At 38.8% G+C, this 26,453-nt stretch overlaps 1 protein-coding gene and 1 long non-coding RNA gene across 3 annotated transcripts in view; one reads left to right on the top strand and one right to left on the bottom strand.

The window, feature by feature from the left end:
* The window catches only part of LOC309962629, a 742,666-nt gene that overhangs the window by 151,658 nt on the left and 564,555 nt on the right, over positions 1–26,453 (top strand). The window lies entirely within an intron of this gene.
* Positions 367–25,060, bottom strand: TRA2B (transformer 2 beta homolog). Of its 2 annotated transcripts, XM_082840222.1 has the most exons (9): positions 24,881–25,060; positions 13,381–13,514; positions 12,176–12,338; positions 10,368–10,556; positions 7,630–7,745; positions 7,204–7,287; positions 5,774–5,833; positions 4,992–5,065; positions 367–4,533 (listed from the first exon to the last, which is right to left on the bottom strand). In XM_082840222.1, the coding sequence occupies exons 1-9, from the start codon at positions 24,914–24,916 to the stop codon at positions 4,523–4,525; spliced, it is 867 nt and encodes a 288-aa protein (XP_082696348.1). In that variant the 5' UTR covers positions 24,917–25,060; the 3' UTR covers positions 367–4,522. The 2 variants fall into 2 exon arrangements, with proteins under 2 accessions (XP_082696348.1, XP_082696347.1); XM_082840221.1 differs by lacking the exon at positions 367–4,533 and having other exon boundaries at positions 4,540–5,065.

Below are 26,453 nucleotides of genomic sequence, written 5' to 3'. Positions count from 1 at the left end.
TCTTGGGTTTTTGGTGTTTTTCTTTCAGTTTTGGCAGTTTCTATTGAGAATTCCTTAAGCTCAGCAATTCCTTTCTTAGCTATGTCCTGTTTTATTATCTGGTAAAGGCATTTTATTTCTGCAGTGTTTTTGATGTCTAGCATTTCTGTTTGATTTCTTCTTAGTTTGCATCTCTTTGCTTGCACTGCCCATCTGTTCCTGCATGCTATTTTATCCATTACAGCCCTTTGCATATTAAACAGTGGTTTTAATTAAGTTCCCAGTCTGTTAATTCCAACATCCCTGCCATATCTAAGTCTGGTTCTAATGCCTACTGTCTCTTCGAACTGTGGCTTTTGCCTTTTAATATGCCTTGTATTCCCCCCCCCCCCCATTAGCTGGACATAATGTACTGGCTATAAGGAATTGCCGTAAGCCTTTAGAAATGTGGTGGTAAGGTATGGGTAGAGGGGAAACCATCTATACTCCTGTGATTAGTGTCTGTGCCTCTGCCCTGTAAACTTCACAAGTGCTTCTGAGCCCCCTGCCCCGACACACCACCACCATTCCTGGCCTCTTATGTGGGACAAGATAGCTAGAGCAAGCTGGAGTTGGGTATTTCCCTTTTCCACGTCAGCTAGGCTCTGATAAAATCCCAGCATGTTGGGCTCTGGTTAAATAGTTTCTCCTGGGGCCAGATCTTTAAGAGGTACAGAATGCTCTGGTGAATGGTTTTTGCAGAGATTTCTGCTTGTGGGTTTCAACTCCACTAAGCTGAGATTCCAATGTATTTGCCCATCTCTCCAATTTGGGGGGCAGCAGTTTGCCCTATGACCTTACCTCTCTTACAGATAGAAAAAGAGCTGTTGACTTTTTGTTCTTGTTCAGCTTTTACTTGTTAGGATGGAGTGGTGACTTCCAGTTTCCTTACATGCAGAACTAGAAATCAGAAGTAATTTGACAACCTTTAAATTCAAATAGCACCTTTAGACTCGAGAGAATTATCATGATATACAATTATCAGATAATTTGCTTTATATTGCCTAATGGGACAATCTTTTTGCCTGGGGAAAGAAGAGAGATACAGTATGTGTCTTATCAATCAGATAATTTTTAGCTTTAAATAAACTATATAGCCATTACACTGAAAAAATAAAATCAACTTAACCTTAAGGAGACTCAGCTTTTAATAGCTTCAGGAAATTCATTTAAAAATATTTTAAAGGTCAAAAAATTTTAAGCTTACATTTTAAACTATGTTTTAAAAAAACTGTAATTATAAAGGTCAAGCAGGCAATAAGAATCAGCATTAGGGAATTGGTCCCAAGCCTAAAAAGTACCATAATAGATACTCAGTTCCAAGTCTTGTCTCCATCTTGCCTCCTCCTTGCTCGTCTCCTCTTCACAAGTGGCTTATTGTTGGAATTTCTACTCGTTTACTAAAGCTGAGGAAGGTCCTGCTGCTAGTATCCAAAAGGAAAGTTGCAAGATGAGGTTGGAGAGACCTGGTGGGTTGAGGGGTTAGTGAAGGTCCTTGCAGGTCACTAAAAAAGAAAATTTGGATTTATATCTAAATGCAAGAGGAAACCATTGAAGGATCTTAAAACAAAGGGATGATATGATCTGATATACCTCTTAAAGACATTGACCGCTTAATGAAGAATGGATTAGAGGGAATACAAATTGAGACTAGAGATGGCTACCAATTAAGCATCACAAAATGACAAGGAGTTACTTATCAGTCAAGATTCTTCATTATAAATAAAAAATGCCAGCTGACTTAAGCAGATACAGGAAATTTTTGGTGTCTTTTTAAGTTTGCAGACTGCAAGAGGAAAGGAGAGTCAGGCTTGGAAGGAAGTTTTAGCCACACCATGAAGTCAGTCCAGTGAGGTCATCACCACTGCCAAACTGTGGACACCAGCCTGTCCCACTGCTGCCACTGACACCAGATAAGGAATCTGCTGGCTAGAGATATAACCACCTCCCTATCCCCTAGTTCCACTCCCTCTCACATATTGCTGACATCTTTAAGGCACTTACTATCCACTCTACTCGCTTGAGTAATTTTCTACTATCCCTACTTCTTGGGTTTAAGGTTTAAAGTTTGCATACACCTGACTGACCATGCCTAGTTCACAGGCATATGCTGTAGATGCAAAGAATGGGTAAACAAGCATCTGGGATTTGGGGCATCTATGGTGTTAGGTGGGCTCTGCCTCTCAGCAGGACTCAGCTTGGGGAATATCCCAATGGCAGGTCTGCATGCTGGGAAACTGAGAAAATGACACCTATCTAATACCAGCTTGGAAAACTTGCTTTTGCCTATGAGAAAAGATGTAATGTTATTACAAGCAGAGGCTTGAAAATGTACTTGGATGATTGAACGTCATGATCTTGTGTTTCCACATCACAGTGAGAAATGTGCTGGTTTGCTCACTCTTCCAAGGAGGCTGAGCCATGCGGAACAAATGCACACACCTGCAGTCTATCAGTCAACCCCAGCTGTCCTACAGATGAGAGCCTGGATGAGATCAGCAGCCAAAGTACCTGTTGTGTGCCTGAGTTTTAATGACTGATTATGCAGCAACAGTTGATCAGATACACTCGGAAAGTATTCTGAGATCCCCCCAAAAGTGACAAAAAAGGTTGGCAATTAAATGTAAGAAAGCTTTAATTATGGGAACAAAATGTTCCATAGTGTGAACAGTAAGTCTTAAAGGGACCTGTTTGTACCAAATTCTACTGTGAGGAAGTGACCATTTACACCTTCCATACGCATGGTCTTCAATTCTTATGCTTATACACTGTTTTATGGCTTACAAAAACCCTTTTTGTAAACCAGGTAACTACCATCATAGCACACTAACAGATTACTACTTGCTTTCTTATCTCAGAACAGGAAAGGAGTCTCACCACTCTTCAGCCTATCTCTACCTGTCCAGTAAGTTTGGCAAATTTAGGCCTACAAATAATGCCTACACTCCATTACCAGTATTTTTAATCATCTGGTTACCCAGGTTAGAGGCAGAATGACATCATGATTAAGAGTAGAGAGTATGGATTGAGACTGGTCAAGTTCAGATCCCAGCATTGCTGTTGTAACAGCTGTTTGACCTAAGGTAAATTACTACACCATTTTGATTGATGCAGACTGAACATATTAATATATGGGAAGTGCTTTACAAAGTACCTGGGACACACTATACTATATTTAAGTAATAATACAAAGGTCAGCAGGCTAACGAACTTTAATTACCTGCCTATAGCAATTTCGCTAGAAATGACCATGAAAATAAACTAAGAAGAATGTGCATTTCAGGTACCTTCAGGGCAAGTGTGGAGACTAGAGTTATTTTAATATAACACCATCTGCAAGTGGAGATGATCACTCCAATACCTAGTTACTCACTTCGATTTATCTGCCAGGAATACACAATTTATCTATTTAGAACACCAATAACAACAAAAAGAATACAACTGAGTCCAAAAGAACTCTTAATTATATATGTAGCAAGGTTAAAACAAAATCTTTATAAACTGAGTTGTACCAGCCTTTTACTCTTTTCATTTGCGTTTATTTAAACACAGTTCTCAAAACATTTGAGTGAAATTGGGCCTCCTTTGGTAAGCAAAGGACCTGAAAATAATATTTAAAAAATGAACAGGCAAAGTCTTCAGTTCATCCACAACAGGTGTAGTGTTCCCTTCTCTCTTTCTCAAACCCTAAAGCACCCAGTTTTTCCATATAATCTAAAAGCTAGAAGAACAAGAGTACATTTGTGGTGGAATGTATTGTCACTTGCTGATAACTAGTTGAAATACCATTATCCCCTTGTAACAGCTTTAAGAAATAGCCTTTTAAAGGCATTCATTGTGTAACTCTTATCTTATTCCCTGCTATATATATAACACAGATTATATAAACGCCAACAAATTCACATTTATATTAAGCATTAGCTGTATTGAAAGATCTTTAGGCCTAATACTAGCAGTATAGAGTTACAGAGCATAATTTTTATCACTTAATTGCAGGTATATTAAGTATGGTTATGTTTTATGGACTGGAGGAAAACGGGCATTTTTGTCTTGAATTGACAGTCTATTCTGAACAGTTCTGCTAACCACTGATATGTTAGAAAGAAAAGTAAAAACCAAACTTTATTGTTGCTTTTTGCCATTTGGTAGCTCATTTTACACACAGGCTTCGATCTTCAGAATACCCTGGATTCAGTAGAAAAACCATTTAAATGAAGTTTTGTACAATAGAAACTTCTCAGCAGTCAAAATTTAGACTGTAAAAAAATACATGCAAAACATACTTTTCTGAAAACACTTAACTTTGAACAAAGCACCGAACTACACAAATGCAGAATGAAAACAGCATTTCAACTCCACCAAAAGTAGTCATCATAAAAGGTGTAAAAGTCACCTAACTTCACTAGGCACTGTTCACTTTTTAAACAGGAGACAATAAAAAATATTGTCCACAAACAATATCCCAACTCTAGGGTAGGTTTCAGAAAGTCTTCAACTTCATGCTTTAATAGCGACCTAGGAAGAAAAGAAATAAATATTCTTCAATACTCAAGTGTGTACTTTTAATGTTGAGCATTTTAAACTACTCTGCCATCAGGAAATTCCTATGTACCAGATTCTCTCCTGTGAAAATAGAGGAAAACCTTCACATAAAGATTTCACTAAGACGACCAATGTTAAACAGAAATAGCTGGGAGTATATAGCTGAAAGCTAAGGTTTTAAGTCACTCAAATGTTTCCAAGCTGTACAAACATTAACAAGGACTCCTAAAAAGAAAAGCTACAAATGATGACAGAAAATAAGCAACAAGAGTAAGATCCAAGGGTTGTTTTCCTACACTTCCTTAAACCAAAAGTTGGAGAGCAATACAGATAAAACTAATTGAATTAACCCATTATCTGCTGTTTGGTAAGTCACAGCAAGCCATGCTATTACAACATATAAACAATCATGTAAGTCAATAAAAACTTACGAGGTGAGTATGATCGAGATCTGGAACGTGATCTGTATCCTCCACGACTATAGTAGGGAGAAGGTGACCGTCTTCTGTAAACAAATGTCAACACCATCTAAGACTACCGAGATTATATATGATCCCTTTGTCACTTTCCAAAACTAAAAGACCCTCACTGACCTTGAAAAATATTGCATTAGTCACAGGATTTCAAGGTCTGTTTTAGTCCTGAGAATGAAGCACACTATCAGGCCCAGTACCAAATAACCCCTCAAACTATCAGAGGTTGAATACTCCTTGCTATATTTGATCCACTGATCATCTGCTAATTAACATTATACTTAACAGAATTTAAAATGGCTTAGAGAAGGAGAAAAAAAAACTTTACCACTAATTATACCCTATGAGCACCCAAAACAAAATTTCATTCATAGTGCTTCAAAGTGATTTAGTTCTGTGTAAGAAAGATCAACTTGAATACTCACTTACTATTCTGAAATACTTATAAAAAGCTAATAAAACTATCAGGAATAATACTTAGTTTCTGCCATATCTCATGTTAAAGTACAAAATGGTACCACTGAGTAAATGACCTAGTGTAAGCGCAATTAATTTCTATGAACACACAAATTAAGCCATATACACATTGTCATTTGGCTTCAGTTACAGTATATTCATAAACTTCATGCAATCCAATTCTGTGTAATGCCAACTATAATTTACCAAAATACTAATAACGAAGATGTCTTTATGTGAGCCATTCTACTATTGTACAGATTTTAAATCTTCTCCTGGCATACCTGTATATCTGATCCCTGTCTTGAGCAGCTCTCCATCCTCCTCCTCCTCCACCTCCTCCTCTGTGAAGGCAGAAAAGCAACATATATTCATTTAAAAATTTTTTGAAAGTACACACAATTCATGCAATAAAATTAAAACTCGCAGAAGTGAAAGCTAGCTGCTTTTGCCACCTCTTTACAAATTGGCATAGAGCTCTCCCTGGTGGTTATAATGAATATCATTAAAAGTAAATGCTCATGAATTAAAATATTAAGACCCTAATCTTTGCAGCTTCCACAAATCAATCCCTTAAGTGTCACTCAGTACAGAAATGCCACTTTTAAGAAAGTTTCTTTTTGTCAGTATTAAATATCAGGACTGTCAACTTCTTAAAACATTACTGAATAGTGTGCAAAAGACGACATCCACACCTCAACACCACACTAAAATAAGGTGTCAAGGATTAACTGTTGTGGTCAATACTTTACACAGTTTACATTTTGACAAGCAAGGAAGGGTCTGAATTACCTGCTGTTGCTAATAAAATAGAGAACTTTACTTCATTTTTGCCTTTCAAAGTATTCCCAGTGCCATGAACATTTCCCTGCCAAACCCCAAAATATATATCAATATTTTTGGTAATAAACTTCTTACCATTGTTACACTAATTACTGTCCTTAAATAATTACTTCTTTGATTCTTCCAAGAATCAATTTCCCCTGCCCTTCAGTGCACGATTCCTTAGATACGAAAAATTGCTTTATAAAGCAATGACATTCAAAACACAGCTTATGAAACTCACTTTAAAAACAAAAAAGGGGGGCTTCCCTGGTGGCGCAGTGGTTGAGAGTCCGCCTGCCGATGCAGGGGACACGAGTTCGTGCCCCGGTCCGGGAAGATCCCACATGCCGCGGAGCGGCTGGGCCCGTGAGCCATGGCTGCTGAGCCTGCGCTCCGCAACGGGAGAGGCCACAACAGAGAGAGGCCCGCATACCGCAAAAAAAAAAAAAAAAAAAAAAAGGGGGGGAAAACTGAAGTATGGTCTATAATTGTTTTCACTGTCATGTTCTGAAACCAAGGATTTCAGTTGGTTTACAACTTGCTGTTTAAAAAATATACATACAAAGATAAATTAAAAAGACACATAATCATAAAATCTAGTTTAGGGGCTTCCCTGGCAGTCGGTGGTTAAGACTTCGTGCTGCCAATGCAAGGGACTCGGGTTCGATCCCTGGTGAGGGAACTAAGATGCCGCATGGTGTGGCCAAAACAAACAACTAGTGTATACTCTGGACCTGGATCTTAGTATTAAAGGTAATGACTTGTATCAAAGACTAAAACTCAGGTATGTATAGTGCTGCCTTAAATTATGTTGCAACTGATTCAGGAGAAGACCTGGCGTGACCTTCAACTTTTTGGCAACTTAAACTTAGTATTATGCTTAACTTACCTGTATGACCTGCTGTAATAGTCCCGATCATCATAGCCTCGATCATATCCCCTGTCGTAGTAATCTCGACGGCGTGAGCTGCCACTATGAACAACAGTAAGTAAGATTTGTACGAACTTAAAAAATCTTACCTATAATAACGGTTAAGTTTCCAGCGTGGGAAAAATGATCTGGTGAAAATCAATGACCCAGCAAAGCCAAATCTATGGCATTTATTTATGATAAAAATGGGATGTGATCTATTAAATGATACCAATCAAAATGTGTGGTACCGACAGAATGTTTCCACTGAATATACTGTATTGACTTTGAGTTTTAGCCAGTTTGAAATGCCAGATCCCCCCCACCCCTAACTACGTGTAGTTCTTGGAGGAACTGAACAAACTGAATTGTCAGTATTTTTAACAACCTTGAAAATAAACTTACTAGGTAGGTCTCCCCATGTAAATTCCTGGTGTTGGGGTATGTGGTCTCTTTGTTATAGAGAAATCAACTCTGATCCTACGTCCATCAAGCTCCATTCCATTGGCACGCTCTTTCGCCTTCAAAAGATATGTAAGTTGTTATATACACCCTGGACAAAGCCCCAAATTATCCAACAGCTATAAACAGGGTCCAACTGGATGTTTCAGCTAGGCCAGAACATTATGCCTGACAGCTTATTAATAGGCTTTTCTGCCTATTAAATCTTTATTTATAAAAGCTAGCCCAGAAAAGCTTACCCAAAAAACCACAAAAGCCAATTTAACCCATGAAATATTTTATCTAACACAGTGCTTGTAGCTCTAAAGCAGTACATAGCTGTCTACCTATGACCCATGAGCTAAGAATTTAAATGGGTGAGGGGAAAGAAAATCAATAGTATTTCATCATAAATGGAATTCAAAATCAGTGACCATAAATGTTTTACTGAAAGATAGCTCCACTCATTAATTTGCATATTATATGGCTACTTTTACATTACTTTGACAGGGTTGAAAAGGTGTCATTAAGATCTTATGGTGGGCTTCCCTGGTGGCGCAGTGGTTGAGTCTGCCTGCCGATGCAGGGCACACGGGTTCGTGCCCCGGTCTGGGAAGATCCCACATGCCGCAGAGCGGCTGGACCCGTGAGCCACGGCCGCTGAGCCTGCGTGTCCGGAGCCTGTGCTCCGCAATGGGAGAGGCCACGACAGTGAGAGGCCCGCGTACCATCTTATGGTGCACAAAGCCCAAAATATTTACTGTCTAATCCCTTACAGAAGTTTATGGCTCCCTGCTATGGAAGCAAAAGGTTGGGATGAAGAAAGCTTGAATTACATATAGTTCTTTTATCTAGAACACAGACTAAATAAAACAGTATGTACTTAAGGAAAAAATATCCCAAAGACATAGCAGTTTGTTCACAATTTAAAGAAACACCCCTCCACCTAAATAGAATTTAAACGTCTAATTCCAAGAATGCTATTTTCTAGTTTGATCGTTTCTGCCTCAAGACAGTTTCTGGCACTACTGCTTCAGATACAAAATATGCTATCTTTCAGAAAGTGAACTCTGGTCCTGTAGCAAAAAAAGAAAGAAAAAAAAAAATTTAGGGAAACCAGGAAGCCTATACAGTTCAATTATTACCAAAATGAAGTGAATGAGATCTTAAAGAATCTATTAAATCTCTTAAATTATAATTACTTGCATTCAGCTTTCAATTCTTCCTTTAGTAGATCAGCTTTATTTTAAAATCTATGGTTTTTAAAAATTAGTATAATCTTGACAAAGTTATATATACATATAAAAGAAAATGTATAACCATATAATCTCATTTAGAACTCAGTTACTCATCTCAACATTGACCTCAGATGGCTTGTCATTTAAGTTTCTCAACTTTTCCTTATACTGTATCTAAAGTCCAGATTTCTTAAATGTGGCCTAGATTCTCACACTAAATTTTTACTTTAGTCTACATAATAAAAAAAATTTAATTTGGCAGTCCAGTGGTTAGGACTCAGTGCTTTCACTGCCATGGCCTGGGTTCAATCCCTGGTCGGGGAACTAAGATCCCGTAAGCCATGCAGCACAGCCCCCCAAAAAATTACTTCCTATGTTTTGCCTCAAGTCAACTTAACTCTAAATATAAAATCACTTGCTAGTATACATTCAAAACCAGTTCCTTTCTCCTGAGTCAGAGTCATAGCTTTATCACTTTTTAATGTTCTTCTCCATTTTAGAAAATAATTTGGGGGGGACTTTGCTGGTGGCTCAGTGGTTTAGAATCCCCCTGCCAATGCAGGGGACATGGGTTTGATCCCTGGTCCAGGAAGATCTCACATGCCACGGAGCAACTAGCCCATGTGCCACAACTACTGAAGCCCGCGCACCTAGAGCCCGTGCTCTGCCAACAAGAGAAGCCACTGCGATGAGAAGCCTGTACACCACAACAAAGAGTAGCCCCTGCTCGACGCAACTAGAGAAAGCCTGTGCCTAGCAACAAAGACCCAATGCAGCCAAAATTTTTTTTAAAAAAAGGAATTTGGGGGCTTCCCTTGGTGGTGCAGTGGTTAATAATCTGCCTGCCTATACAGGGGACACGGGTTCAAGCCCTGGTCCACGAAGATCCCACATGCTGCACAGTAACTAAGCCTGTGCGCCCCAACTACTGAAGTCCACGTGCCTAGAGCCCATGTTCTGCAACAAGAGAAGCCACCGGGATGAGAAGCCTGCACACCACAACGAAGAGTAGCCCCCGCATGCCACAACTAGAGAAAGCCCACACACAGCAACGAAGACCCAACACAGCCAAAAATAAAATTTAAAAAGTAATTTGATATAAACAGTGATTAAATATTCCAAATGAGTATTAATATTCTTATACTTTAGAAATATCTGTATCTAGACACATACCACACCTGGCAACAGTTGACTATGTTGGGATTTACTTCAAATGTGGTGGAGAGAACTGAGTTGGAATATAGAACCAAACTGTCATACTTTTCTGTTACTGTACAAATATGTGAAAATGTCCACATTAGGTTTTTTAAAAAATTCAATATTGATCAGTGTTATGTTCCCAGATGAATGCATTTCCTTTAGCTCAAGCTATATATAGTTACTAAAGCAAAAACTGTCCTTATCCCAGTAAAAATAGTTAAAATAGGACTGGTATTTTTACAAAGATACAAGACTTTTACTTACTTCCTTGGCATCATCTACATTTTCAAAATATACAAAGGCAAATCCTCTTGAACGTCTAGACTGCTGGTCATATACAATAGACACATCAGCAATTGGGCCATATTTAGAGAACACTTCTCTTAGATCTCTTTCTGTAGTGTATAAGCTCAATCCAAATACTCCAAGACAACAGTTGGGATCAGGATTTGCCTAGAAACAGAAAAATGGATTTTCAACTTTAAAACGTGTCATAAATCAAAGTTAAAAAAAAAAAGAAACTATGCATAAATTAGCCAAAAATGTCACACTAACCCTAAAAGATAATAAACAACGAAATAAAACGCTATTCTAACATTAATATTACAGCAACACCATAAGCATGTTTAAGAACATGTAGAAAACACTGCAAAAGGGGTAAGTTCAACTTAGGAAGTGGACAGGAAACAGCAGCTCATACTAGTGAAAAGCACATGACATTTTTTTGGGGGGGAGATTGGAGGGCAATTTGCCCAAGGGATTCACCTTCTAGGGCTTTATTCTAAGAAATGGCCACATACTCAACAATATGCACACATATTGATAATCAGAATAGCACTGTCTCTATAAGCCAGAGGGGGTAAAAACAGCATACTGTTAAAATGTTATGATATACCACTCACGCAATAGGAGGCTCTAAATTGCCAAAAAGATATAGAAGAGCATGTTCAGCCCGATTTTATTTCTATAGAAACATTGTATACATTAATGTTTATATATATATATATATACACAGACATATACACACACACACAAATGTAACCAAAGATGAGTACCAAACTGTATTTAACAGGTATTAATAAGTAGCTTGCAATTATTACCGTAAGGAAAATAATGAACCAAATGTCGCTGACACTCCAGTAGCCGTAATGAATTTGCCTAAAGGTTTCATTTACGTCATACATACATTTACTGCAGTCAAATTCCATCGCACTTTCAAAAACAAACACTCCCTTTACATCTACTTGCATTATATTATACAATGAAACCACAATATGAACACACTAAATGCCATCTCATTTGGAACTTCTTGTGGAAGATAAAAAAGCCTTAATACCTGAAATAAACTTGCTTAAAAGTAAATGGGAGGGCTTCCCTGGTGGCGCAGTAAGTTAAGAAGCCACCTGCCAATGCAGGGGACACGGGTTCGAGCCCTGGTCTGGGAAGATCCCACATGCCGCGGAGCAACTAGGCCCCTGAGCCACAACTACTGAGCCTGCGCGTCTGGATCCTGTGCCCCGTAACGAGAGGCTGCAACAGTGAAAGGCCCGCGCACCGCCATGAAGAGTGGCCCCCACTTACCGCAACTAGAGAAAGCCCTCGCACAGAAACAAAGACCCAACACAGCCAAGAATTTAAAAAAAAAAAAAAAAAGTAAATGAGAAAATCAGGACAGCATTCTGTAAAGTGTATTAAAACAAACCCAGAAAACGTAAATTAACATTAGTATGAAACATACAGACCTATGATCTAGTGTACTAATAGTAATAATAGTAATGTATAATGGAGATTTTTTAATCTGATGTGCTGTTAATATGACAATACCTTGTTAATGTGACAATATCTTAAATGTGATCAATAGCACAAATATAGACAATTACATGGGTGGTATCTTTTAAAAAGAGACAATCTCAAAACACTAAAAAGGCACTACAGGTAACTCATGCTAAAGCTCCACTGTCAAATAATATCAGTTCTAACATCAAACAAAAGAAAAAAAGGGAACATATTATGTATTATTATAAAGCGGCTTTAAACAGTCCACTACTTTAAAAACATTTTTTCCATCTTACCCGATTCCCAACATGACGCCTGCGAGTAGACATGGGAGAATGACTGTGGCTATGCCGTCTTCGATAATCTCTACTGTAAGATCTGCTACGGGATCTTCTATGGGAGCGGGACCGAGATCGTGACCTTGTATAATGCCTTCGAGAACTTCTTCTGGATCTAGACCTGAAAGACAAAGGCTTCAAGGTTATGACTAAATAGCTAACAGTAAGATATGGCTTTCAATACTCTATTCTAGAGTTAAACTACAAAAGTTGGAACACACAATTCAGGCATATAGCAGGATCGATACTTTTCTTCTGTATATAGTCACTTCTACTCTGCTAGGAAGAGTTCCAAAAAACCACTACCAGCTAAAGTTCCCTTCCATCATATCTTAAAATAATTTAGAGATTAAACTTAACACAATTATCTTTCGAAAACCATAAAACAGGCATTTCATACTAGCTTGATTTGCACCCACCTTTACCCCTCAGAATACCACCCTCTATTTTTCTGCTTCTTGCATTATGCCCACTATTCACTTAAGATAAAATCACCATCACAGTTTTCTCCAGCAGTGTTTTAAAACCAGTTGCTCTTAACTACAGTGATTATATGAACTGTCATTTAAACCAAGGAGGATACATCGTAAGAGAGAAAGGGGGCGCTGTTAATTATGCCTGACAATCGGCATAAACTGGGGCTGACCTGGGCAAACCAAGATGTATAGCTTACTCTTGACGAACATTTAAAAAAAAAAAAATAGCGCTGCATTAAGGTGTTTTTGTTTTATACATACATTTGTCATACTAGACTATACCTATTTATCAAGAATTGCAGTTACTGAAAGCCAATGTTCTGCAGTCTATTTGCCATACTAGTAAGCAGTTCACTTAAAACTCATAGTGAATCCTCACAATTCTGAAGAACTGGTACTATTACTAATTCGCCTTTTATAGATAAGGAAGCTAAGACTGAAAAAGGTTAAGTAATCTGCCCAAGCCAGAAAAAAATAGAGGTAAGATTTGAACCCTAACGCCAAAAACCCAGGCTCTTAACCACTTAGTCTTCTATCTCCCAGATCTTAACGACTAAGTTCATTTCTAGTACCAATATTAAATAAGCCAACAAATGAACTGACCCTCTCTATCTTCCTAGTTTACAAAAGCACACACCAATTTGAAAGCTAAGAGTAACAAGAAAATCCCAAGACAGTCTTTCTTACCTAGATTCAGATCTGGACCTGGACTTTGATCTGGAACGCCTGGAATCTTCCTTGGAGCGAGACCTTGCAGGGGTATGCCTTGCAGATTTCCCAGATCCATGAGCACTTCCACTTCTGGAAGCAGAACGGGATTCCTACACGTAGATGTCAAAAGTTTAATTTGTATACTTTCTGGGCAACTTTAAAAACAAATAAGCTGTGGTGAGATAAATGGTGAGGGAAAGCAATCCCCTTCCAAGATAAGAAAACATAGGTAAGGGCAGGAACTGAATATACCTGGTATAATAGTTACGTTGCTCCAATTGACATAAGCCAATTAACTTGAACTTCCACCTTTTTTTAGGGAGCAGGGGTAAGAGTTAACTGACCCCACTCTTCAGAAATGGGTGCCAAAGCCAAGCAGTTAAGGGAACTGCCCAAGGATTGTTTTGGGAATGTTACTCCATAAAGACTAGGGTGAGAAAGAACCTTATTAACTATGACACCTATACCTCACACCTATTTCAACCAAGTTGCCATCAACAAAAAAAAACCCTATGAAATTAATTAAAACTTACTGTATATTCAAGTTTTATTTACTGCTGAGTGGGAAAAAAGACAAGGACGGTAACTGTTTCAAGTCCCAGAGAAAGGTAGAAACCTAGTGGAAAGCAAGGACCAGCTTGAAGGACACTAGATCTGTAGAGCCTGTCCACCTAACCATGGTAGGAAGCCCTTAAAAAGCTCAAAGCAACCAGATGGAGCTATAGCAGAGAGGCAGTGAATTAACTGCAGAGGTAAGAATTAAGAGGGTACCAGAGATCTTACTCAGCTAAGTGTAGATGAGCCAGTGCCAACTGATGGGGAACTGAGAATAAGCAGTTAGAAAAGTTACATAAAGGACATATTAAAACCAAAACAGTTTAGATCATGGGTTCCTTATCTAGGTTTAGGAAGGGAAGTTCAGGAAATCTAGGTATATACTGTATACCCAAGCTTTCCCCTATCATAACTGGAACTAGCTAGTAGGTAGGTAATACAAAAAAGATTTCTAAAAGAAACTAGCAAAGAAATGGGTAAACAGGATAACTAGTTCATCAGTGAACCAAAGGCATATAATTAGTGGAAAAAGCAAACATGTATAGAAAGAACTGGACCTAGGGAAAGGTTCTGCCAAGACACCAAAACAGAAATAGTGGAATGGACAAGAGAATCCACTCAGTCTGATAGCTAACCAAGGTATCATCAAACCAAGACAACTTTTATTCCAGGTTATCCATCTTCAGCAAATTAAAAGGCATTAGTCTAATGAACTTCCTGCCCAACACAGGATAAACAGCCAGACTCAAAAGGAATCAACATTACAGGTAAGTCACTGTAGGGGTAAGAATCAATGTTGAAGCTGCATAGAAGTTATCACAAGAGACCTCCCTGTGTGGTAGACCCTCAGAATAAATACACTGGCCATTCTTCAAAGGACAGAAGATACGAAATTCTTTTAAATCACAGCCCAAAACATTTTAGAATGTTCTGTGACTTAAGAACATAATGGAGAAAATTTGGAAGATCCTTCCTATGATGCAACACAGAAGAGACAAATTAAAGCTTAAAGTTTAGAACAGGGAACATAAGAGTTAACTCAGTGGGCAAAAGGAGTTCTGGTCTCTACACGCAAAACAACTCTAGAAACTTTACAGTAAGATTTCAGTCATTATGAAACATGGTGTAAAGTGACATGAAACATGACAGCCCCCTCTCCTTCCTGCCACGAGTTAGTAAAGAGATTCAAAGATGGTCCCTAATTATTAGTGAAAACAGCTGCTTTTACCATCAAGGAGTGGTTAGAAGTGGTTTGGGGACCCCAACCAACAATCCCTTGGCTTTCTCTGGCAAATATTCTGAAGAGACATTTTAAAGCACAATCCACCTCCTCCTCCTCGAACAAAGAAGTTCTCAAATTGGAGATGCACTTTCTGCCATCATTTCAACAGGCAAAAGCTAATCTAGAAGAGAAGGAAGAAACAGGGACCTAAAAGCTATTTACTAAATACCTTTGTTTACTCCAATGCTAGAAAGATTACTTCATGGAATGATTATGACTTTTAATGGAAACCAACGAAAACAATTTGCTCTGGCAGCTGAGAATATGGGTGCCTCACAATAAGAGTTAAAAGATTACCGATAAAGTAACTGTAGTTAACAGAAATCAGTTTACGGATCTGAAAAAGGAAGGAAGAGTAGAAAAAGTCAAGATCCTCTTTTAAGCCTCTCGCTTCAGTAAACAGAAAAGCCTTATTCCAAGCTGAGATGCTTTACCCGTCTGTCCACCAAGAGGGAAAAGAAAGTACTTCTAGCCTCAGAATAAACCTTAATGAGGTTTTTCCATGAAATTCTAGCAGATCAAGGGTCAAAGATACAGTATTTGTGAAATTATCATAAGACTTTTCACTCAACCTCTACAACTAATTGGCTACATGCAGATGCATTTTGTGAGTAATCACTTCTCAGACCAGGAATAGGAGAAACCACCAGAATGCTAAGATTTTTTCCATTCTGTACTGACACTTGTTAGGCTAACACAGAAAACAATGCCTCTAACCTCCTACCTTTCTTGTCAGGGGTAGTCTTAAAGTTAAACCTTTTTGCAGTTACATTGGCCATTAGCTGGTTTGTAACTATGTGCAAGGATATTTAGCCTGTCTAGAAGAAATGACACCTAAATTAGCCAAATCTAAAAGCTAAAGTTAGCTTTAAACCTTGGTCCATGGTCAAATCTGTAAAACCAGCTGGAAAAGCCCCTACACGCAAGGAAAATTCTAAGTCCACTTTCAGGGCTGTCAGAACAATAAATGTCAACACATTAAAATCCTACCAAAAGAAGCACTACTCTGAATATCAGTATCTCAAGGAAAAGGGTCATATACTTAAAGTTAGCATGAATAACAAAGCCAAAATTCCCTGAAAACTGCTCAGGGAATCAAGTTCTTATAGACTGGATCTTAATCACATACTAATATACAATCTATACGGAACACATCAGAGAAAAACAAACTCAGCCTTCCAACAAAATACCAACCAGTGTCTACCTATTCTGAGAATGGCAATATCTTAGAAAAACTTCCTGAAAGAAATGAAAGAAGTGGGAAAAACCATCCAATCACTAGGTTTCTCATACATTTTAAAAACTAGATGCACTAAATTACATTTTGAACAGTGGCTCTTAGAGGTATGCAGTAAACGTACCTAGCACTTAAAAACACACCCCTAACTAGCGCTTATTTTAGTAGGTCTGGAGTTGGGCGTCTGTATTTCTTAAAAACACCATAGGTGTTTATGATGCTTAGTTAAGTCTCACTAATTTAATCAATTTCAAGCTTTATACTTCTTACCTATCTGATTTTTTTCCCCCAACAAAGTCATTTTCCTGAAACCTTGTTTTTTGTCACCTTCTCTGCCCCCACCTGCCCCCTGGCATTAATCAGCCCTCCTGAGGACATGTACCTTACACCTACACCTGCCCCAGGATAAGAGGCCTGTCTCCCCTATAGTCTCCAGACAAGGGGTAGAGGGATGCACTCTCATACTCAAAGATGCTTTGGCCAGGGCAGGAGAGGAACCTGAATGGATGAGATGCTCCACTAGCATCAATGTTTATTTTTGCTTTACATCTTTCCAGCTTGTGCCATATAATCGAATTCCAAACTGCTTCTTCCCCTTAGATGACTAACAGGTCTTTTCTCTTTTGGACCCCAAGGACCTTTCAGATCTCCTGATAAAAGAATCCATGAGCTTAAATAGAAAAACATCCATTCAACATGACTTGCCTCAGCTCTCTGCCTAAACTGTAATTCAGAATGCAAAATCAACATTACCAATTTAATGTTATTAGTTTACATGTGCCAAGTTTTACAAAGCAATAATCGGGACAAATACTGGAAACTATTGCCTGTAAATGGAAGTTAAGTTTCTTCTGCTTGCAAGATACAGAAATATTACAAAAACCACAAATCTGACACTAACAGGCCCTAAAATCTCAGAAAATGGATTCCTCTAGAATGTCATTTAGACCACTTTTTCCAAAAGCTGTAAAGTCTGACAACTCTCAAAGTTTTTTAGGCTATCTTCATTTCGGGGACAAGTGATAGCCTTGGCTTTCCCAATAGGGTAGAAGCCATCTGTTGGTTGGCTACTACTGGGCATTATTTTGACACAGGCATTTGTCCCATCCAACTGAAAGTAACAAGACTGCACCATTTTTTTCTATTCAGCTAAAACACAACACACAGAAGGGAAAATGACAGAACTTTGGCGTCTATTTTCCCATTAAGTGGAGGGAGTAGGGAACCAGAATAAAGCTACTTTATGATCTATCTCTCTCACATTTTAACGGTTAAGTGTTAATAACAGAAAATGAGAAAAGGGAAAAAAGCACCTACTACTATTTTTGCCACTTTTCAGTTAGATATCCTGTTCACTTATGTGACCCACCTCATTCTAAGGGAAGCCCCCTATAACTTTTTAGCAGTAACCCTAGCAGTAACCCCAGTCATTGAGCTGGAATAAGAATTAAACAGAAAGAATTAAGAATCATCTTGTGAATTTAGCACACATGCATCTTAAAGTTAGGGCCTAAATGGTCATAGCTTTCCACTACTGCCATCTAGAAAGAAATTAATGTTTCATAAACGCCAAAAGGAATTATCCTGTCCAATTCTTTGCTTGGATTTTCGGGGTTTGGTTCTATAACCAATCTGGTGACATTCTTTAGGAAAACTCTGACAAACTTAAGAAAACATTCTACTATATATTGCTCTGTACTGAATAGGGGTCTGTGCATTAAGAGTCCAGGGGGGTGGCAAAGACAGACCACCAACTCCAACTCTGGAGGTACTCACTCATGCCCCAGGACCAGCAAAGTTAGAGATGAAAAATCCAGGAGACAACATGAAGCTGGCTGTTACCCAAACTGAAGAGCTCATTCCTGCCTCCTATTTGACTACAAAGGGTTATTATTATTTTTTAAAGTTGCATTTCAATCATTTGACTAAGAAGTTAAAATTAGAATTACCTAATTTAAACGTTTCCCCTGGAAGGCACTTCTTTTCCCTGTATATATTTCTTCTATTAAACAAATAATGCATGCATGTTTAGCAAAATATACAGGGACACATAAACAGACTAGTAATTACTTAGCGTAGTGCTTTCTGATTCCAGATTACTTCTTATCTTAACTTCATTTTTATTTCTTTTCTTCATTCTTCCGTTTCAAATTCTGACTTCTTTCATCTTCCCCACTTCACACAAATTGCTCAATATTCTACAAGTGGGACTTCTGGTCTGATAATTAGCATGCATTCTTTCTTTTATTTTTTCAAATTTCAGCTTCACTTATTCCTGAGCTTCAAATACTCATTTATAAAACTTGTCAAATGACGACTTCCGCATTTTCCTTCTTCAACATTAACCTTAATAGAAAAAGAACAGGATGAAGAATATTTTAAAACTCCAGGATAAAATCCAGTGCCAAAACTGAAACTAGAAAAAAAAAAAATCCCTCTTGTTGTTTTGGATTTTTAGAAAAGCTAGAATACGCAGCTCAAAAAACTGAAACTAGTTTCCTGCTGGCTCTAAAATATATAATCAATCTCTTTTGTCTACTCCAAGTAGATTTATCATGCTTAAACTGAATGTGAAGTGCACGACTGAACATTTACTGTTCAACTGACATTTTAAGAACTGTAATTACATTTCACACTTCTTATCGTATTCATCAATAGAAAGTATGTTCAGTGTCAAAAGCACATCTCTAGTCAAAAAGTGACACGTAAATACAAAGTGCAAGAAAGGAAAGCACGGACAATTCATTTGCACAATGATGACAAGGCTGAGGGTTGAAGAGGTTTACAAATTGTGACTAAGGGCAAGGTATGTATTTAACGTCACACATTTTTTTAACTGCAAAAGTAGCTCTGTAAAAAAACAATTAAGGAATTTGAAAATTTGGACTATAATGTTCAACCCACCGCTAGAAGGCTGCTCTAGTGAGATTTTAAAATATGAATGGCCCAACTTACTAAATTTAGAACTAAAATCATTAAAAAGATCAAGTCAACCAACTACTACATGCGAGTAGCTATGAAGAAAGCAGAACAAACTTGAATCCAACAGTGGTGTTTTCAAAGAATTTTTGGTGAAATCTCCCCCCTCAATGAACAAAGTATTAAAATCTTCTGCAGTCCAAAGGAGCAATTCTACTTTGAAAGGTGGCAATATTGGGAGAAAATTACAGCTCACCTCCTGAAATTATTAAAAAGACTCGATATCACCTAACAGATCAATAAAGTATAATAGTGTCTACTGAACACCTTAATCAAAATAACTGCCCTCATAAAACATCCTAGTTTCCCTGAACTTCACCTTATGATCTTTCACTGTTAACAATTTCCTCTCCTAGTTTTTCTGAAAATAAAACTTTCTGGGGGGGGGGGAACCAGAGAGAGAGTGAGAGATGAGTCTTTATACCTATCTGATCAAAAAGACAACCATAACCTTCAGTCTAGTTTTTCAATGTTAATTATTGCTTATTTAATCCAGGAAAAAATTGAAATAACTTTTTATTTAAGGGAGTCACAGTAATTCGTTTTAATATCCATCACTAAAATGTAATGGGAAATGTTTACTGCCAGCACAAATGTAATCGTGGAATCAGAATGCCCAAGCAGGTTTCCTCTTAAGGCCTCCTAAAGTTTAAATACAGGGCTTAGGTGCAGAAGATGCTGGAAGAGGCCAAAGCTCTAGATACCACAAGTTTTCAATATGGACGCCTTCCTGCTATTTCATTACTCCTTCCCAACATTCTCCCTTCTTTCATATTTGAAGAACAAAGCACACTGCTAGATAATATAAATACTAGGTTCATTCAAACCTCAGCTAAGTTCAAGTGGCCACTTGATAAAACCAGAAGAACTACTGGGCTAATGTTATATACATATGGTTAAGAGATCCTACTTACAAATAAGCAGAAATTTGTCCCATAACCAACACAATTTTTGTTAAAATAATTCTAGGGACTACAGCTGGAATTTATGTAACATTAAAAACGTGCAAACTCATTAGGTTGATCGACAAGGTAGTATTTTAAAAACTAGGAGGAGATAAAGAAAAACTCATTGAATCTGCTATAAAGATCAATGCTCATATCAACGTACAGACTATACTATTTCTTTCTGCAGCTAAACTCTACCGGAAGGTTGGTTGGATTGAAAAATCCTCAAAGACTGAAAATTTCTGAAAAAACTGTCATCTGACATGCCTAAATGAGCTCTAAGCCCAAGCTTTTAAAAGGATCTCTTGCAAATACATACAGACTCTGAATTTACATTCATAAAACATTCAAGCGCAAGTATGTTTTAGTTTCAGAAGACTACTTTTTAATCTAATATCTAAGCAAAAAAAAAACAAACAAAAAACAACCCCAAAAGGGTCCTCATCCATGCTGTCATATTCAGCAATCTTGTTGATAAAAATCAGAATGTAACCTCCAAAACCCAATTCAAAGCAAAGATTTTGGGGGAATTTGAAGACTAATTTGCTATAATGAAGAACTCCCCAAACCCAGCTTAAAAACAAGCCTGACCCCCTCCCCCCAAAAAACTAAATTGGGTGAACACTTAAAATTCCCAATCACATCACTGTAGGTCATAGGAAAATAATACAATTATGAGTAAAATACTGATCAACATAACACGCAATGCTAAGGCTCAAAAGATATACACACTGTAGCATTGTCCTCTTGGGCAAAATGTCAACAACTATGCAAGTATTAATATTTACCAGGCTTTGGATTTTACTGGAGATAAGGAATGGGAAAAAGCTGTACAAGGCAAATTCCATTTAACACACCTCTCATCTTCTGAATTCCTGTTCAATCTTTTCACAAAACCAGTAGTACTTACCTTATAAATACTTGTAATTTCAGTATGAACATGCCACCTTCTAGTTCCAGGCCATATCCGTAACATTAAATCATTCTTAGTTAAGACCAAGAAAAATATTCTTCAACCTGGTTTCAAGAGACTTGTGCCTAACCAGACTCACACTGAAACAAAACTATTTCCTCCCACCAACATTAATTTAATCCTCTAGGAAGAAAGAGATTGATATTTTAGTTTTGAAAATTTGGATTTAGAGTTAGAAGCTAAAAACAATTCAAAAAGACAACACAAGATTAAGCAGAAGAGGAAATAAACTGCAGAATCTGAAAGGCAGTTTGATGGGATAGTATCCAGATGCTATTCATCTCTACAAAGAATAAGACTAAAGATAATGTACCTATATCGTATACACATTACTTCTACAAAAATAGGCAACACTATCAAGAGTAGTTATTGCAATCTTGATAGCAGACAAATTAAAATGATTTGGTCCATACAAATAGCGTTTCCTTAGTTTCTGGTTTCTCTAGTTAAAGACCCATTTGTACAAGCTAAAGAAATTAGTTAGGAGGGCTGAACATTAAACCAGTGCCAAGAACAAACAAACGTCACCACACCCTAAAGAGTGTGACCATAATTGGGCCTTACAAGATTTATTTACCACCCCCCTCTCACCATTACCATGCACCTCTAAACTTGGCTACATGACTCTATCATGTTCTTATTCTCCCAAATTGTGACATGACATATCTGCTAAAAGCACCTCTCTTTTTTCCAAAGGTGCTTTGCAAAAAACGTGACCAATTTTGGGAAATGACTGGAAGAAACTAGAACTTTGAAATGAGTATCTTACTTTAACATGGATTTGGCCAGATCAGGGAAGTCAGCTCTAATTAGCAACAGGTTTTAATTTAAATCTATCAACTCTGACATGAAAAATCCCAGATACAGGTAAAAGGTAGATTCTGCCATAACTGAAAGTGTGAAACGAACCACAAAAATTCAGGAACGCACCCTAGCTGCACATTTAAAACAAGACAAAGGAACATAAGGAACCACAACTCTGTCAATATTCACGCAATAAAGTAAACACACTATCAACAAGCAAGTCGAGGATAATTTATTGCTGGCACCCCACCCCAGTCTGTATAGGAATCGAACTTATAATAGTCTAGAGCGGCGGGGCTGGTGGCTATGGTGGGGCAGGAGGTGGTTCCAGCTGATAAGATTTTAGTGATTACATTAACATTAGCTGATTAGACTAGTATTAGTGATTTACATCAACAATTTGTAATGTCTGAAAACTCAGAGTGGAATGAAAGTTAATTTTTCAGGCTCCAGATAAGCTATTCATAGCAGGCCATGTCCAAGATGGAATGCAACGGTTTTCCCACTGTTTTCAAGCACTTCCAAAAGGAAGTTTCTAGCCAATCAGACCTGAGTGCTCTACCTAGTGTTTTTAATGGCATTATATTTAAATCATCCCACTGAGCTTTATGGTTTTGCCACGCATTCTTTGGGAGTCCCAAACGTATTTGTTTTAGGTATAGTCTAACCACTTCAGGTTCCAATAAACCGACTGGAAAGCAATCTACATACAAAACAAACGCCAAAGAAAACAATGTGGAAGTACTCCACAACGTCAGAGTTCAGAAAAACTCTTCCAAGAAGTCAAGACTCTATGTAAGACAAAATATCAATTTTTAACATGTACCTTTAAATTTTTTTATTACTTTGTCTCATTCCATAAGAATGTATTGAATCACCATTCTATGTAACGGGATTGTGATATAACTAGGATGTATATTCTACTAACAGAAAGTACCAATTCAAAAACTTGATTAATGGGATGACAATGTCTCTTGAGATGTCTCAAACCAGGACCTAATTCTTGAAATTGTTTCCTCCCTTACGTAAAAAAATACCCTAACTTTCCTTTGGGGAATTTTTCATCTTCTCAAGCACACCATCACAAGTAACTTACTCAGGTTTATTCAACTGAGAGCTCTAGTCAGAGACCAGTCATTTTGTAGTCTCAAAACAATGCAAAAGTATCCTATAATTGTTTTGTTTAATAGCTGAAGACTAAAATTATCATTTGCTTTCCAGTCCGAACACTGACGCCTAGTTTCGACAGTATATTCAACCCGCAGAAACCATAACCCACAGCTTTAACAACTTGTGAACTTGATCCAAGCTTTCTCACCCTAAGAGCGAGCTTAAAAAATAATCACACACACACTGTGACAGTGGCAATCAATCGTCTTACGGAAAAACATATAAAGCCAATACTCATCTGCACAGGTAAAGGCGGGGCCTGATTAGTTCAAGCCAAATTAATCAGACTTGGCTCCAAAGTTACACAGTAACTTCACTAAGACTCCAAGAGCTAAGGAGTTTCTCTATAAAAACGCCCTTCTAATGAACCAACTAAAATTTGTTTCATGAGTTTGAGAAGATATTTAAGTAGATTTACCTGACAATTACAGATAAACTGTAAAAACACCCAACTTAATCCCATCAAGTAAAAAAAAAAAAAGTCAAGTTCCATGGTGCTTTTTATTACCCTTCTAACAAACCTCCAAATATGCAAGATTCTGGCAAGACTGACATTTCTGCATCTTAGTACTCACGAACCCGCAACCAAGCTTTACATCATGCTTTCTTAGCCCGGGAACTTCCTTATTTCTGCAGTTTATCCAACCCTCACCAAACTCCACATTTTGGAGTGGAAACTTTAAAAAGTGCACCAACACAACTTGTGCTTCACAGAGTAGGAATGCCTCAAAACAAAGAAAACAACGGCGCCGTAAATTGCTGCCCGCCAATTTCTCCTCCACCATCTCGCAGAAAAAAATCTACTCCCTCAAACAAGAAAATCTCAGCGACCCCGTGGTCTACTCTGGATACCGAAAACGATCTTGGGTTTGAAAGCCCTTTCGGTATCAAAGAAAAGCACTCCATTTAGGCCGAACACAAAGCTGGCGCGCAACCCCCTCAAACTAACGGGTCCAGAACTTAGTCTACCTCAGACTAGTTTCCCCATTTTAAAAGAGGCCCCAAGAACACCCTAGATTCCCATTCTTTCGGGGCCCAGAATACGATCCTGTCTTAACCTAAATTCTGAGAAAAAAAATCCCAAAGAACGCTGCCTTTCTGCCCGCCCCGTCCCCCGCGGCCTGGAGGTTGTCGCGCGGCTCCTCCGCCATTTTGTGCCTCTGGCAGCGCGCCCAGTCCGCCAGCCCAAGATGGCTGCGGCGAGGCTTCACAGGAGAGCAACGGCGAAACGAGATACCGCTCCCCTCCCCCACCACGGAGGGGACGCAGCGGCCATTTTTAATTCCCCCCCACCCCCATAACGGAAAAAACCGCCGTTTCGAGTAAAGGGCCACCTAAACCCGCCGGCGGCCTCCTTCACGGATAAAAACACTATCCACTAGGGCTTTTAAACCTCTGACTCCCATCCCTCCCGGTCTCAGACTTCGGAGTCGAAATCGCCCCAGTCTCCCGGTCCGAGGCCGACGGGCCTGGAAAGAGATGCAAGAAGCTGGGACCACACAGCCGCCCCCTGCACCACCGCTACGTACCCGCTCGCCGTAGTTCTGCTCGCCGCTGTCGCTCATGACTTCTAGCTGCTCTCGCCGCCCGACGTGCTTCAATCGAAGCTGCCAACCTCCTGCGCCTTCTACCTAGAGGCTCAGCCGCAGCTCCGCAGCACGCACTGGTTCCCGAGCCGGTGAGACGAGAAACGCTCCGCACCGCCTCCGCTCGGGCTCTAAGTCTCCCGGATGTGACGCGGCGCTCTTTAACCAGGCCCCACCCCCTCCCAGAAGGCGCGCTTTCTTGGCTCCGCCCCTCCGCGCTCGGCTTTCCCTTTACAGCAGTGGCGCGTCCCGAGCTGTACGTGACGTAAACCCCGCCCCTCGCGCCGCGCTAACCCCGTATCCGGGTCTTTTTGAGGCGGGAAAGAAAGCGCGCCAGTGGCCTCAGAGGTGGTCGCCACGGGGCGTCGTGATGTCACCGGCCACGCCTGACTCTCTTCTGGAACTTTCTGGGAAGCTGTCGTGGAGCGTGGGGGAAGGGACGGAGGAGAGGCCCGCCGTTTCTCCCATCCTTCTCTCCGTTCTTCCGCTTTATTCGTTTCTCTTTTTTTGTGTCTTGATTTGGTTGGAGAGGGAGGATGTCCGTATATTGGGTTCCGTGCTTTCCTTTGGTTTTCTGTAGTTTCAGTTGTGGATCTTTCCTACCTGAAAACCCTTCATTGGAGCATCTGTTAAATACCAAAGCACTTTACCAGATCTTGATGTACTGAAATCAGCCACAATCTCTCATCTGAAGTTAGTGGTCTAATAAGGGAGAACTGTTAAACATACACTTGCAAACTAAGATTTTGCGTTAGAGAGATGTACAGCTATAGCCGTGTCACAAGGAGTGAAGATTAATTATGCCATCACTCAACAACATGACATAGTGGAAAGAGTCCAAACTTGGAAGTTCAGACATCCCTCTGGGCCTGTTGTTTCCCTTTAGAGAAAACAAAGTATGGTACCCAGCTGATGAGGTACTTTGATACCTGTAAAGGGCCATTTGATTTTTTAAAACAGCTTTCTTGAGATATAATTCACATACCACGCAATACTCCTGTTTATAGTGTACAATTCAAGTGGTTTTTGTATTTACGGAGTTGTGCAACCATCACAATTTCAGAACAGTTTCATCACCCCCAAAAAGAAACCTGTCATTAATAGTCCTGGTACATCTTCCCCCTCACATTCCCCCCCACACACACACATACACACACACAACCCTCCCAGCTCTAAGGACTCTAAAATCTGCTTTGTCTATAGTTTTGCCTATTCTGGACATTTCCTATAAGAATGGAATCGTATATGTAATATGAAATCCTTTGTGACTGGCTTCTTTAACAGTATAAAGTTTTCAATGTTCATCTGTGCTGTAGCATGTATTACTATTTCAGTCCTTTTTATTGCTGAATAATATTTCATTGTATAAATGTATCACATTTTATTTATCCACTCATCAGTTTGGTAGACTTTTGGGTGGTTTCCACTTTTTAGCTATTATGAATGATGCTGCTGTGAACATTCATGTACAAGTTTTTGGATGAACATATATTTTCAGTTCTTTGGGGAATATACC

This window comes from Leucopleurus acutus (genome assembly GCF_964270905.1).
Source record: "Leucopleurus acutus genome assembly, chromosome: 5".
In the NCBI taxonomy this organism is placed as follows: Eukaryota; Metazoa; Chordata; class Mammalia; order Artiodactyla; family Delphinidae; genus Leucopleurus; species Leucopleurus acutus.
This window is presented reverse-complemented; position numbering and strand designations above follow the sequence as displayed.

Coding starts and splice junctions, on each gene's coding strand:
- TRA2B (XM_082840221.1), bottom strand. CDS start 24,916: ATGAGCGACAGCGGCGAGCAGAACTACGGCGAGCGG. Junction 13,515..24,880: donor AGCAGAACTACGGCGAGCGG/GTACGTAGCGGT, acceptor ATCTACGTGTAG/GAATCCCGTTCTGCTTCCAG. Junction 12,339..13,380: donor AGGTCCAGATCTGAATCTAG/GTAAGAAAGACT, acceptor TTTGTCTTTCAG/GTCTAGATCCAGAAGAAGTT.